Here is a 15647-nt window from a genome sequence, read left to right on the forward strand (position 1 = left end):
GAACAGATGAAGTTGCCTGCCCTCACAACTCTTTCTTTAGAGATGTTGTTTTCCTAAAGCTTTTCTTAGAGTTCAAAGTATGGCAAAAAAAATTCAGCACAATAAAACTTTGATTCATACATTTCCAATGGAATCAATGCAATTCTGAATACAAGACAGGAAGATACAAATAAATATTGTTGATTGTCAAGGCACTTGTATAAACTTGACCTCAATTTACAAGAAAAGCTGTGTTATCCGGCACTTTACAAACCAGAAAGCTCTATAAACCAGCATTTCAGGAGGGGGTACAGGGTCTGGGAAGGAGTTTGGATGGGGGAAGGGGCTCAGGGCAGGGGGTTGGGATCTGGGAGGAGTTTTGGGGTGCCGGATCCGGGGCAGGGGACTGTAGTGCGGGCTGCCGGATCCGAGCGGCACTCACCTTGGGCAACTCCCCACAAGCAGCGACGTGTCCGGAGGGGCGCAGCCAGTCAGCTTCGCGTGCTGCCTCTGCCCACAGGCACCGCCCCCGCAGCTCCCATTGACCACAGTCAATGCTCCTAGACAGAGGTACAGGCAGGGGGCTCCGTGCACTGCCCCCACTTCACCCCGAGCACTGGCTCCGCAGCTCCCAGTGGCCGGGGACCGCGCCAATGGGAGCTGCAGGGGCAGTGCCTGCAGGCGAAGGCTGCGTGCAGAGCTGCCTGGCTGCGCCCCTCTGGACAGGTCACCGCTTGCGAGGAGCTGCCTGAGGGGAGCACTGCCCGGATCCGGCAGCTCAAACCACAACCCTCTGCCCCGAGCCTCCTCCCACCTCCACCCACTCCTGCCTCTCAACCTCCAGCTTCCTCCTGCATCCAAACTTCCTCCCTGTGAGTTAACTGGAATTTTTGACTTACCCATTCCCTGAACATGCTGGATAACAAAGCTTTAACTGTAAATTTTACACTGAGTTCTGCATACTGTACATGACTGCTGAAGAATTACAATAATATTTGATTAGATGTATCGTCTTGGTACACTATACTGACTTCTTACTATGTAGAGTTCACCAGCAGCAAAATAGACTTGTGTGTCTTTTATGGCCATCACAAGAAAGATTCTTCTTGGCTCTAAGCATACTCTCCCAGAGCCTGCAGCTCTAATTTATGTTGAATAAGACCATAAGAATGAATCATCTCACGCCCCAAGGATATTGTTTATGATCTACATAATTCTGTTAAAATCAAAGTATGTGCTAAACAGTATGTGTAAGGTTGCAATTCTTTAATCGTACTTTGCAGTAGAGCATAGGAATGCAATTTCTTGAGTTGGGACCTGCACAAGTGTCTGCAGAAGAGCCAATGCGTTGTTCAAACTACTTCAACAAACACTGAAAACATTGGAAATTCTTGGCACTTACTCACTAATCTTTTGAAGCACTTCACAAGGTGACTGCCAGGTGACTCGTTCCAGGTTTAGGAATCCGGTAGAAAACCATTCTGAAAGCATGCTCTTTAGCATGCCATTCATTTCCTGGAAACAGGAAGAGAAAAACTGACTCATTACTTTGAATAAACTGGGTGCAAGATAACAATCTGGGACAAGGCCATCTATTTCATTAATGATTTTTTGTTTATTTTTTACCATTACCACACTGAAAATTTTAAGCAAGTTCTTGGGTCCATTTGAGAAAGCTGATTGCAAATCATCTGAAGCTTGAATAAATAGAAATCCTTTTCATCTAGGTCTAAAATGATGAAAATGTTTACAAGATACTATGCAGACATTCTCCACAGTGCACTGAAGATTAGAACCCAAAACAGTTAAGTTGAAAAGGACACACCAGAACAGCATCTGAGTGGTCTCTAACACTGACAAGAACTGAATCTCAAATCATGTGTTTGCTCAGATGCATCAATTTGGATGCCAAAAACAAATCAAGGAGAAGGCTTTCAGATTGAATGTCTCATGTAATATTCTGTCTTGATCTCTGCTGAATACTAAGCAGCTCACATATTAGGAAGTTAACATCATTACATCAGTATTACGGTCAGCATTCATACATACTCTTTTTAAACCTGGTGGACAAGTGGTAAGATATTCTAAGAAGCAAGAAAATCACTGAAGAATTTTTAAGTCACTTCTAAAAAAAAAAAAAAAAAAAAAAAAAAAAAGGAGTACTTGTGGCACCTAAGAGACTAACAAAATTATTTGAGCGTAAGCTATAGCTCACTTCATCGGATGCATGCAGTGGAAAATACAGTGGGGAGATTTTATATACACAAAGAACATAAAACAATGGGTGTTACCATACACACTGTAACAAGACTGATCAGGTAAGGTGAGCTATTACCAACAGGAGAGCGGGGGGGAAATGGGGGGGACTTTTTGTAGCGATAATCAAGTTAGGCCATTTCCAGCAGTTGACAAGAACGTGAGAGGAACCGGGGGGGGGGGGGGGGGGGAGGGCGCGCTAGGAGGGGAGGGGGAATAAACATGGGGAAATAGTTTTACTTTGCGTAATGTCACTTCTATATTACTCTTTGTTCACTACTGTTTTTGGAACTGTTTTAACCACCTCTTCACTGCTGGATGCACAAAGAATAAAGTGGGTAAGTATTATCTATTCCAGGGCTACCTATAGCACTGACAACGCAGGAAGGACCTTTTCTGTATTGTTACCTCCAGAACCAAGATTACTAGGTCAGGTGAAAAAAGCTTAGCTGAGTCTGCTTGTAAACCTTGGCAACCCACTTCTCTACACTGGCAGTTAGCACAACTCACATATGCATGCTTCTGCTTTAGACAGATGCCCCTCAAAGAAATGTAAATTTTACACTGAGTTCTACATACTGTACAGAAGAAATGGTAGGGAAATGGTGTTCACAGATAAACTAGTTGGGATAGCAATCCTTGAAATGTTGTAGTATATCAGCACACTGACCTCTAGGAAAACAAAGTAAAACTCTCTGATGTTGCAACACTTGAGTTTGTTCCAATTTATTGCCATACTCTGTCTGACCTTCAGAGTATTCTGTATTGTAGTCAGTAACCAGGTTTCCATAGAATCCCCCCAATTTTTCATTCATTCTCCAGTGCTGCTCTATCGTGCCTAAAGTAACACTTTTTTTTAAAATGAATATAAAATGAACCATCACGCACCATTTTCTAGATCACTAGCAAACAGATACTTAATCATCAGAAATCACTTAAATACAAGAGGTGCTCACCAGCTTCATGTCACGATGACACGCATTAAAGAACACAAATAACTTGGCATGCCAAGTTTCAAGATCTTTAGTTGTAATGTGCTACGGATTACCGTCCCTCTGTATTCCCCCTGTTAGAAGCTGAACATGATAAAAATAAATTATCAAAAGAGAAGATTCTGCCGCATAAAGAATAAATCTCATTAAGAAAAAAAATAAATGGGTAGGTTTGATTTATTCAAACAACAAAGGTACTCATTCCCTGGCTGCGTAAGGTCTGCAAAGACTTCCAATGAACAATCAGGATTCAAGTGACCTGTATCTCAAGAAGGATAAATTTAAGACAGCTATATATTGCACCACATACGAGCACATTGTTGAGGGGCAGATATAATTATGTACATTGACTATTCCATGCAAAGTTTCATTGCCACAATTATGGAAGCAAATTCATTTCTGGTATAGCTCCAGTTACTTCAAGGGACTTACACCATGGATGAATTTGCCCCACAGTCTCCTTCAAAAAGATCCCAAAACTACTTAAAACTCAAAAAATAATTTTAGAAATACCAGTTAATAAAGCTGGCATGTGTAGGATATTTGCATCTCATTTTTTATATTTTGATTATATATTTATACTCACCCAGTGTATGTTACCAATGTCTAATTATTTAGTTATTAAATATGCATATTATGGTTGTGTCAAGAGATTTTAATCGGGACTTTACTGTGCAAAACATTTTCTAAACACAGTAATTGGCATGGTTCCTGACCCAAATTACTTGCATTTTAAAATGGGAATCATCTTATGAAGGGTGTGGGTTGAGGAGACAAATCTCATTTTATATAAATATTAATTTATTTTTATTACATAATTTATTCCATAATATTAGCTTTCCCTAACTACCCATCAGTCACCTGCAAGATGGCCTCTGAGTCTAGCAATAAATTGTTGGCAAGTTTCATATGGGCACCAGGGCAAAACAGATCTTGGAAAGTGATATGAAAGAGAGGCTAGCAATTTTATAGATCAGTTCAGGGAGGGGATTACAAACTGAACATAAAGTACATCTCTTGAACTCCTGTCTCTTAGCTTTAGTATCTCCCATCACAGATCTGAGAACAACTGCCAGCATGTCTGCGCCTAATAGCCCCCAAATTTTCTACTACTATCTACCAACTATGACCTAATAATTAATTTATCTAAAGGCAGGCACTCGGAAACTGTTTCCAGAGAGCTAGATCCGACACTCAGCCAGTGTTCCTGGCCTGCGCAATACCACACAGTCTGATGAAACCGAGGCTCTTGGGGCTCTCTTTTTATATCCTTGCCTGCAGAACATTTGGGGCCCTAAGGGAGGGTGCATGGGTCCTCCAACAGGTGGAGATTTTAGAGGTTTCCATAAAGCCTGCTACACCACCAGCACATCTCCCATTATCGGGAACGCACAGGGGTCTACTTGAAGAATTTCAAAACTATTTGTAGTTCACATGCAATTCAACTGTTCAACTGCCCCTGATCATTCTCTTTCACCTCAGATGATCCAATTTGAAAGATCCAAGTCACTAACTCATGTAATGCTTTTCTTCCCTGGTATCTTTGTTTTTATTGTTTGCAATTTAGATATATATGCATTTGGGCAGCAATAGAAAAGTTACCAATAGTAGGAACAGACATGGCTCAAAAACCTTACTCCACACTATTAAATGTTTTACAGGGTACAGAACTACAGCATTAGACATGTGGATTCAATAAATATTTACTTGTCTTTACTCTGGTAGACCCCAAAGTGGCTGTACTGGAACCACCAGGAAAAATAAGCAGCAACACTCTGCGTTGCTGTAAATCAGAGCATGTGCAATTCAGAACATAAAGACATTACTTTAGCACAATGTTTAAAACTCTGGTTTTAATAATATTTGAGCATGACCTTTGTCCCCCCTATGAACATAGAAGATGGGTCCTTGGGGTTTTGTTTGCTTGAATATGCCTCATATTTTTCCCTTTTGCTTTGAGCTGTAGCTCACAAAAGCTCATGCTCAAATAAATTGGTTAGTCTTTAAGGTGCCACAAGTCCTCCTGTTCTTTTGAGTTTTAGGTGGATTCAATTGTGACCAATCACAGGAAGCACAACTATCTAGCTAGTAGTACAATAACAATTTGTAAAGTGTTCTACTTTCAGTTCTTATCATTACACCAGATACTCAGGCAGAAGAAAAGTTTTTTCTGGAGCATCAGATTTTAATTCCTTATCTTCCATTTAACAAAGCACTTTAATACAAGACATGCCTGACATGACTGAACATCTTGCTTCAGAGAAAAAGCTGAAATGCTCAAGAGTAAAATAAAATTGGGAACAACAGGTTAAGGGGAAGGAAGAAAAAGGAAACAAAAAAACTGGAGGAACAGCCAGAGAAAAGGAGATGGACAGCAACTGTTGAAGATGAGGCGGGGGAAAAAATCTAATGAGGGTCACATTTTAAAAACTCTACCTTTGGGAGCCATGAATGCTATTTTTTTTTAAGATTTTGCAGAGGAAACATTTTGGCCTGTTATCTTTCTCCGCTGATTTCAATGTGGGTCTAAGCAATTATACTGTTTGCAACATTAGGGCCAATACCAGTAAAATAACTAAAAAATGAAATGTATCCCCATATACAAATGAACATAGCTAGTTATCTTTAGTTTTGTTAGTTAATAGTGAGCTAGCAAATAATGTAAAGCTATTGACAAATTTATAGCATGCTAAGAGCACCATTTTATTAATTCTAGCCTTGTAACTTCAATCATTCATTATATAATGTAACAGCATTTATTATGACTGGTAAAATGTATGTGATCCTTAAAAGAGAATCTGCTCAACATCAACAAGGAGAATAAAGACTTTTCAAAGAAATGTGAGCACTTTTTTTCTGAGATCTTTTTCCTGCTAAAAAATTCACTTAGTGTAAGTTATGGACTTCATATTTCACTTCTATAACTTAGCCCTTCCAAAAAAACAGTTCTAAGAGAACACTGAGCTAAATACAATAGATCCTTCATTGCGTTTAGTCTTAAACCTGGTTTTCAGCAATAGTTTTTACCAGCAAACAAAATATAGTTAACTTAAAAACGTAACCTGAAAGTTTATCACTTTTCTCTAATGACAGGTTTCAGAGTAACAGCTGTGTTAGTCTGTATTCGCAAAAAGAAAAGGAGTACTTGTGGCACCTTAGAGACTAACCAATTTATTTGAGCATGAGCTTTCGTGAGCTACAGCTCACTTCATCGGATGCATACCGTGGAAACTGCAGCAGACTTTATATACACACAGAGTTTATATACAGAGTTATGTATATATACATATATATATATACATATATACACATATATATATACTTTATATACAGAGTTGTGTATATAAAGTCTGCTGCAGTTTCCACGGTATGCATCCGATGAAGTGAGCTGTAGCTCACGAAAGCTCATGCTCAAATAAATTGGTTAGTCTCTAAGGTGCCATAAGTACTCCTTTTCTTTTCACTTTTCTGTAGACTAAACCAAAAGAAATACAATTTTAAGGCTGCTGTAGCTCAAAATCCCCATAGCAAACTTTTCCACAATATGCATCATATCCCATTACTAGATCTCCAGACCTCAGGATAGAAGATTTAAACCTTTAAATAGGATGTGACCACATGCAGAGGTTAATAGAAGTCATCTGCCTAAATCCCATGTAAATGTGAAATTTTTTTTGAGAACGAAAGAGTGAAGCAGCAGCATATGAATATAAAATTCAGCAAAGGGGTTAATACACACAGAATACGCACACAGTAAACAATACACACAGAAGTGCACTGTTGAATAATTTCAAAAAGCAATGAATTTTATCTTCTTCATTTGCTTTCATCTATCTATGTTACAGAAGATTGCTGCAGATGCAGAATTACTTTCCAGACTGAAATGGTAATTCTTAACCTTAACCAAAGTATGGATCTCCTGCAGTGATGTTCTGTGGCTAATTTTTTTTTTTTTACAGTAGTTTATATTACACTGTACTCATATTTAAAAAGCATCAAACTACTAGCTGCCTGAACAGAGACTATCATAAACAGGGCATTTTTTACAATTAAGAACAGTTGAGCCACAGACTTTTAGGATAATTAACTGGTCTATTTAACTTACGTACAACACTCAGATAAAAAAAATTCTCCGTTGCACCCTAGTTCTCTAGAAGATTTTTATAAACAACTATTTCATAGAATCATAGAAGGTTAGGGTTGGAAGGGACCTCAGGTCGTCAACTAGTCCAACCCCCTAAGCAGGACCAATCCCCAATTTTTGCCCCAGATCCCTAAATGGCCCCCTCAAAGATTGAACTCACAACCCTGGGTTTAGCAGGCCAATGCTCAAACCACTGAGCTATTCCTCCCCCCAGCATTTCTTGAAACAGTTTCTGAAAGTGTGTGAACATTTCCTATAATGTCCTAACAAAGATAAAAGTAGAAATGTTTTTAAAAGGCATACATCAAAGGAAAACGCTGTTGGCCAAGGTAATTGCTATAAACAATCCAAAATGAAGATAGCTTTTATCACAAAAACCATGTTTTATCCCTTAAAACACCATGCTAGTAAAACTCTGCTTTTGCAATTCCAGACTCTTCTTGCAACCAATCTACACTAATCCACCTAAAGTTATAATTAAATTAGTTCTTCCTAGAAAAACTCCTAAAGCAAAGTTGTTGATAATGATCACAGTAATGGAGTTTGCAAGGTAAATTCCCAAATCTTCGCTTTTTTCCCAGACCTCATTTGCAGACTCAATCAAGTTAGCCACATTTTCCTTCACATAAAAAAAATCTGCATATTCAAAAATCTCCCTCTCATTTTCTTCCCACCCACAAGTTTAGCCTTTACTATGTTAGACAATGCATAAACTTCTCAGGCTGCCATGATCCAGTGATAAAGCAGACACAGTAGAGACTGTTCAAGGACCCTAGAACAAAGCAGTCTTTCACCCTGTAATGGGGCAGCTGCCCCACTCCCATGCCAGATCGGGGTACAGCAGGCCAGAGCAGCCGCACAAGGCGGCAGCCAATCACGGAAGGCCTGTTAGAGAGCCATCAGGGCTGAGCAAGAGGCAGCCAATCAGGGCCAGGCTAGGCCCTATATAAAGGCTGCCCAGGTGAGAAGCAGGCAGTCTCTCCTAGATCTTCAAGGGGAAGGTCTGCCTCCTGAGTGAGGAGACCAGCACCTGGGACAGTTCAGCACTAGGCAGGCTCAGGGGAGCAGAAGGGAATCATAGAATATCATAGTTGGAAGGGTCCTCTGGAGGTCATCTAGTCCAACCCTCTGCCCAGAGCAGGGCCAATCCCCAACTAAATCATCCCAGCCAGGGCTTTGTCAAGCCTGACCTTAAAAACTTCTAAGGAAAGGGATTCCACCACCTCCCTAGGTAACGCATTCCAGTGTTTCACCACCCTCCTAATGAAAAAGTTTTTCCTAATATCCAACCTAAATCTTCCCCACTGCAACTTGAGACCATTACTCCTTGTCCTGTCATCTGCTATCACGGAGAATAGTCTAGATCCATCCTCTTTAGATCCACCTTTCAGGTAGTTAAAAGCAGCTATCAAATCCCCCCTCATTCTTCTCTTCCGTAGACTAAACAATCCCAGTTCCCTCAGCCTCTCCTCATAACTCATGTGTTCCAGTCCCCTAATCATTTTTGTTGCCCTCCGCTGGACTCTTTCCAATTTTTCCACATCCTTCTTGTAGTGTGGGGCCCAAAACTGGACACAGTACTCCAGATGAGGCCTCACCAATGTCGAATAGAGGGGAACGATCACGTCCCTCGATCTGCTGGCAATGCCCCTAATTATACATCCCAAAATGCCATTGGCCTTCTTGGCAACAACGGCATACTGTTGACTCATATCCAGCTTCTCGTCCACTGTCACCCCTAGGTCCTTCTCTGCAGAACTGCTGCCTAGCCATTCGGTCCCTAGTCTATAGCGGTGCATGGGATTCTTCCATCCTAAGTGTAGGACTCTGCACTTGTCCTTGTTGAACCTCATCAGATTTCTTTTGGCCCAATCCTCCAATTTGTCTAGGTCCCTCTGTATCTTATCCCTACCCTCCAGCGTATCTACCACTCCTCCCAGTTTACTGTCATCCGCAAACTTGCTGAGGGTGCAATCCACACCATCCTCCAGATCATTAATGAAGATATTGAACAAAACCGGCCCCAAGACCAACCCTTGGGGCACTCCGCTAGATACCGGCTGCCAACTAGACATGGAGCCATTGATCACTACCCGTTGAGCCCAACAATCTAGCCAACTTTCTACCCACCTTGTAGTGCATCCATCCAGCCCATACTTTTTTAATTTGCTGACAAGAATACTGTGGGAGACCGTGTCAAAAGCTTTGCTAAAGTCAAGGAATAACACGTCCACTGCTTTCCCTTCATCCACAGAACCAGTTATCTCATCATAGAAGGCAATTCGGAACTTTAGCCTGGTACCTGTCAAGCTGCAGGCCCTGATACAAGGGCCCACAAGGTGCAAAGGGGCCAAAGGGGAAGTGACCCAGGATGGAGAGGCGGACAAGGGGAGCGAAGGAGGGCAGGGAGGCTGCTGCCAGAGGGTCCCTGGGCCTGGGTCTCCCTCCCCTCCCTTCCCCATTGTATTACACCCAGCTATTAGAAGTGGCCATAGCAGACTGCACACGACCCCTGACAGAAGGGGTTAGACTTTAGTAGGGGTGGTTGGCCACTGTGGCTGGACTGAAGCGGAAAGACTGCTATTAAATGCCCCCCCCAGAAGGGGGTGAGCATGGACTAGGGGGCACTGCTGTTGGGCAGTGTTCTGAAGAGGACTCTGTGAGAAAGGAACAACACGGGTCCAGATGCCAACAGAGGGTGAGAGACTGACGGGACACCATTGGCAAAGGGCGCTCCACATGGACTGAGCTAATTCCCGGAGGTACCAACAGAAGGTGCTGCGGTGGTGAGTCTCAACCCCCATCACACACCCCAAAGTATTAGGGCTTTAGTGGCATATATGTGCCGAAATGGAAAGTTGTTTGGGATTTTTTGAGGCACATATTTTACAATACTACCTAAGCCCTACTGTAGATCTAAAAAGGTCACATATCCTTCGCCACATAGAGAAGAAAGAAGTCAAATGTGAATCTTCATCTAGGAGTCAAAAATTTGAAGCCAGCCAGACTTTGTTGGCCTTCCTTCCTAGATGAAATTCTCTCAGATTTAATATCAGGTGTCATTTTCCAGCAATGTATGACAGCAGGTAGTTTTCTTTTGGCTGCATTTCCATCTGATCTATGCCCTAATTAGCAGGACTGTACAAAATTATGTTCATAAGCATTATGTTAATAAAAACCTAATATGACTGAGAAACAAATGCACAACACAACAGAAATTATGTACATGAAGTTTATCTCAAAGCACATATTTATGTTCTTAAGCACATTCCTTAGAGAAGCACACTCTCCCACTAGTCACTACAGCTGAACTACTGAATTCCTGCCATTTGGTGGGAAGCAGGGACACAGACTTCCAGAGAACCACGAATGCTATTGTCTACAGAGTGTGGGATTCTAGAGCAGAGGCTATTAAGGGTTCTATTAAATATCGGCCACAGATGAGACTTCAAATAAATATCATTTCCATACAACCAGCAAGTAATGTAATAAGTGACAAAAAATTAATAGGCAATTCTGTTCCTTTATCAGTCATTAGGCAGATAGGCATAGTGTGTGTGTGTATCTAAGTGAAAAAATGAGAGAGAGGCCATAAAGGGGAAATAGAATTAACTCTCATAGGGTCCCAAACTGCAAGAGAATTCAGCTATTCAAGCAAGTTGCATAAATGGAATAAGAAAACATACAGAAAATTAAATTTGGCACCCAGACTTTCATAACTGAACAAGTTACTTTGTCATGAAAAGAAAAATGTTTTTTTCTATTTTTGTTGCAGAGGAATAAGGGGCGGGGGGAAATCAATGATAAAGGATCTGTTAAGTTGTAAGCGCATCATAGTTTGTGGTGTTTTTGTTTATACTCTTCAGCCTGCCTTTAAAAGATAAGCACTGCAACAACAGAACCTTACGTAATGTTTTCTGATGTTTAGCCATTTCATTAATTTAAATGTAGTTTAAATACAAACAAAGGACTTTACTATTCACTGGTATTTATGAATACCAGGTTTTACTGAGGAGGCTGAGGAGTAGGGGTGTGTACTGCCCCACTACATCTGTCTCATCTTCAATAGAAAAGGGATAGAGTGACATGGGAGGGAAGGTGAACAAAAGGACACTTCACATATTGGAAGCTCTGAATATAATCAGAGCCCTCCAAAGTTCCTCAGTAAAAAATGAAACAAAAGACACGTGCGCGTGCACACAAAAAGAAAAATAAGAGTTTAATCTCATAAAAGTTATGTCTATACTGCAAAGTCAAACCCACCGTACCAAGTCTCAGAGCACCTGCAGGGCTCAGCAGAACTAAAAATAGCAGTGAATATGCTCAGGCTGGCGCTTGGGCTCCCAGACCCTCCCTGCTCACTGGGTTTCACAGCCCTTGTTCCAGCCTGAGATCCTAAAGTCTACACTGCTATTTTTAGCCCCGCAGCCCGAATCAACTGTCCCAGGCTGTGAACCCCAGATGCGACACTGCAAGAAAAAACAAAAAACAAAAAAAAAAAAACACACACCTTAGGGACCAAGAGTACTAGTTTAACTCAAGCACAATATGGTATTTTGCAAGCCTCCCCACACAGCTCTTATACTCTACATATTTCAAACAAAACCCCCAAACCTCAACTACTCCCAATGAAACCATTCCATAGATAACACTGATACTTATAGATTTAGAAAAAGATCATTAAAAAACTGTCAGAGTAACTTCTGGCTATCAAAATCTGAACTTCAGCTCTCAGTTTAACAAGATGGAGCTTGTTTAAAAATTCAGGACACAGCAAAATATTAAAGTTTCCTGTATACGGGCACAACTCCAAACTGTTCTTCTCTCTCTTTGGTGAAATTTTTATATAATTTCCTCTACTGAAAACTGTTCTAAGTAATTAATATATTTTCCATTAACTTTCTGTTTACACATTACTGGTACAGAAATATTTATGAAACACACTATTTAATTGTATCTACTGAAAATCAGTGTACTTGAAGGAAGATCGTATTTGTTCCAAATTACACCACAGTTGCCCAGATTCTCTGTTTTTCCATTTGTGCTAACCACAGGAATGGGGCTAGGAAATAGAAGGGGGCATAGGTGGCTTTAAGTCACATTTGTGCGCTATATATCTGGGGCATATTCTACACAGCCCACAGCGTAAATTAGTCAGGGAGGCTCTAATAAATATGGTAGTTTCCTAGATCCCTCTATTGGCTATGGGGACTCTGGCCTCACCCATGACAGAGGACAAGTTGTAGGAACATGCTATAAAGCTCTTACCAGCTTCAATGCCAGGGGTAAGACCCCTGTACTGAGAGTAGGCTCCCAGGCCCATCTCCAGCAGTTTTCTGCCTCATGTATGCTACTGTAGTGTCATGCAAAGAAAAGACTGCAGCAGATTAAGCAAGTAACTTGGTACTGTTTTCCATTGTAAGCAAGAGGTTTTTCCACCTTGTTTTGAACAGTCTATGCACACTGTAAGGAGTCCACATTTACTCCTTTCCTGAGGTTTGCTTTACTGGCAAATCAAAGGATACCAAAACGTGTCAGCCAAAGCTCTTTCTATCAAGGCTACCTGCTCCTAAGGCTTCCTTGCTGGACGACTTAACCAAATCCTCACTCCCTCTAAGGGTTTGTCTACACAGGAAAGATTTTCTTGGTGTATTCATATGCCCCTTCATCTTCAACCACCATTCCAGAGGACGTGTCCGTGCTGACAGGTTCTGCTCAATAACAATCCAAAGCAGTGCAGACAGACCCATGTTCACTTTCATCATCTGAGTCAGATGACACCAACAGAAGGTTGATTTTTTTCTGTTTTGATGGTTTGGGTTCTGTAGTTTCTGCATTGGAGAGTTGCTCTTTTAAGACTTCTGAAAGCATTCTCCACACCTCGTCCCTTTCAGGATGGCACTTCAGATTCTTAAACCTTGAGTTGAGTGCTGTAGCGATCTTTAGAAATCCCACATTGGTACCTTTGTGTTTTGTCAAATCTTCAGTGAAAGTGTTCTTAAAACAAACAACATGTACTGGGTCATCATTTGAGACTGCTATAATATGAAATACATGGCATAATGCATGTAAAACAGAGCAGGAGACTATTCTATACTATTCTCCCCCAAGAAGTTCAGTCAAAATTTAATTAATGCTTTTTTTTTTTTCCCTAATGAGCATCATCAGCATGGAAGCAAGTCCTCTGGAATGGTAGCCAAAACATGAAGGGGTATATGCATGTTCAGCATATCTGGCATGTAAACACCTTGCAATGCTGGCTACAAAAGTGCCATGCAAATGCCTGTTCACTTTCAGGTGACACTGTAAATAAGAAGCCGGCAGCATTATCTCCCGTAAATGTAAACAAACGTGTTTGTCTTAGCGATCGGCTGAATAAGAAGTCGGACTGAGTGGACTTGTAGGCTCTAAATTTATATTGTTTTGGTTTTGAGTGCAGCTATGTAAAAAGAATTCCACATTTGTAAGTTGCACTTTCACAATAAAGAGATTGCATTATTGTATGAGGTGAACTGAAAAATACTGTTTTGATTACAAATATTTCCACTGTAAAAATTATAAATCAAAAAATGTAAAGTTAGTAGCGTGCACTTTGTAGTCTGTGTTCAAACTGAAATAATATATTTAAAAATGTAGAGAAAACATCCAAAAATATTCAATATTTTTCAATCGGTAGTTTATTGTTAAACAATGTGATTAAAACTGCAGTTTTTTAATGGCAATTAACTCATGCAATAAACTCAAAATTAACTATGATTAATCAACAGCCCTACTAAAGACATTTCAAAGTGCACAAAGGTTATAGGCATTCATGGCTATTTTTAATCAGACCCTCAATACTAGTAGTCACTTGGGTCTAAATCAGTAACAGCAAACTGTTTATTTTGCAGTGCACTTTGCGCTGATCTGCAGGTCTTATATAAGAGTTTAAGGCAAAGATAGCAGTCCATTTTAGGCACACAATACTTCCTTGGGGCCACCTATATAGGTGGGGTTGCCCTTCCATGGCTGCATTAGCTGAAGGAAAAGGGAGTACGCATCCTGTCAGACAGCAGACTCAGAACACCAAAAAGCATTTTTGCATACCCACAGGGGAAGAACTATATAGTTACCACCAACATAGTCCACATCTGAACTTTTGTTGCTAGGTATGTCTAAACAGTTCTGCAGCTGGGTCAGAAGTATCTATCATCTTCTATGAGTCTACCAGGAAGTCATTTACTGTTTCTTAGCAACTAGTCTATGAAGAGTCTAGTCATTTTCTCTGGGCCGTTAGTCATGATTCTGCTGTTTTACCTTAGAATACTAACCCTGAATACAAATTCCTCCGTATTTGCAGGGTGTTCTTTTCTTTATACTACCCTCTATTCAGTGTTCAGAGTAGCAGCCGTGTTGGTCTGTATTCGCAAAAAGAAAGGAATACTTGTGGCACCTTAGAGACTAACAAATTTATTTGAGCACATGCATCCGATGAAGTGAACTGTAGCTCACAAAAGCTTATGCTCAAATAAATCTGCTAGTCTCTAAGGTGCAACAAGTACTCCTTTTTCTATTCAGTGTGTATACAATGCCTTGTTCAATGTTTATGTTCAGATTCTTTGGTCTTCCTGAACTGAAAATTGGGACTATTCTACTCAGTTTCTTAGATTTTGTTTGCTACAAATAAAATAGTCTTTTGAACTAAACCTACCTTGATAAGGCTCATGACAGCTATGCCACTTACAAAAAAAAAAAAAATCAAGATCACCACTGAATTATGCATAAAAAGAAGGAGTTCAGTCACATCAGCGCATGGCGCCTATCATCATCCATTTACCAACCACATTTAAGAGTGGGATACAGCCAGGCACACAATACCTGGGCACTGTGTCATTATGGAACTGAATCAAATGAGGTGAACACAGAAGGAGACTTACCTCTCTGCATCCTAACGATTTTTATCTCAACATTGGAAAAAGCAGTATAATTCATGCAAACACTTATTTAAGTTTTTACCATCAATAGGCTGGTTTAAAAACTGGACCAACTAAGTCTATTTATCCATTACACTGAAGATATAAATACTCAGGTATAACTACAGAATGATAAATGTTGCATCCATTTCACCATCTACTACAGTAATGATTCAATAGCAATGCACCTGTGGTAGAGAAATAATCACTAAATGGTCTGCCATCCTTCCATTTAAACAATACCTGTAAAGATTTTGATGGAGAAATGGTCACATATTTAGTTCTAGTATTGCAGAATCCAGCTACCAGCCTTACCATAAGTTC

The 15647-nt window shown here is 40.5% G+C and overlaps 1 protein-coding gene across 3 annotated transcripts in view; it reads right to left on the reverse strand.

Annotated features, from left to right (window-relative positions):
• Positions 1–15647, reverse strand: part of MLYCD (malonyl-CoA decarboxylase) — a 38746-nt gene that overhangs the window by 19063 nt on the left and 4036 nt on the right. For all 3 annotated transcript variants that reach the window (XM_073308068.2, XM_073308066.2, XM_073308067.1), the window contains exon 2: positions 1382–1494. In XM_073308068.2, the coding sequence (XP_073164169.1) occupies positions 1382–1494 (113 nt within the window). The remainder of the gene's footprint in view (positions 1–1381; positions 1495–15647) is intronic.

The sequence above is a fragment of the Lepidochelys kempii genome, chromosome 12 (genome assembly GCF_965140285.1).
Source record: "Lepidochelys kempii isolate rLepKem1 chromosome 12, rLepKem1.hap1, whole genome shotgun sequence".
In the NCBI taxonomy this organism is placed as follows: Eukaryota; Metazoa; Chordata; order Testudines; family Cheloniidae; genus Lepidochelys; species Lepidochelys kempii.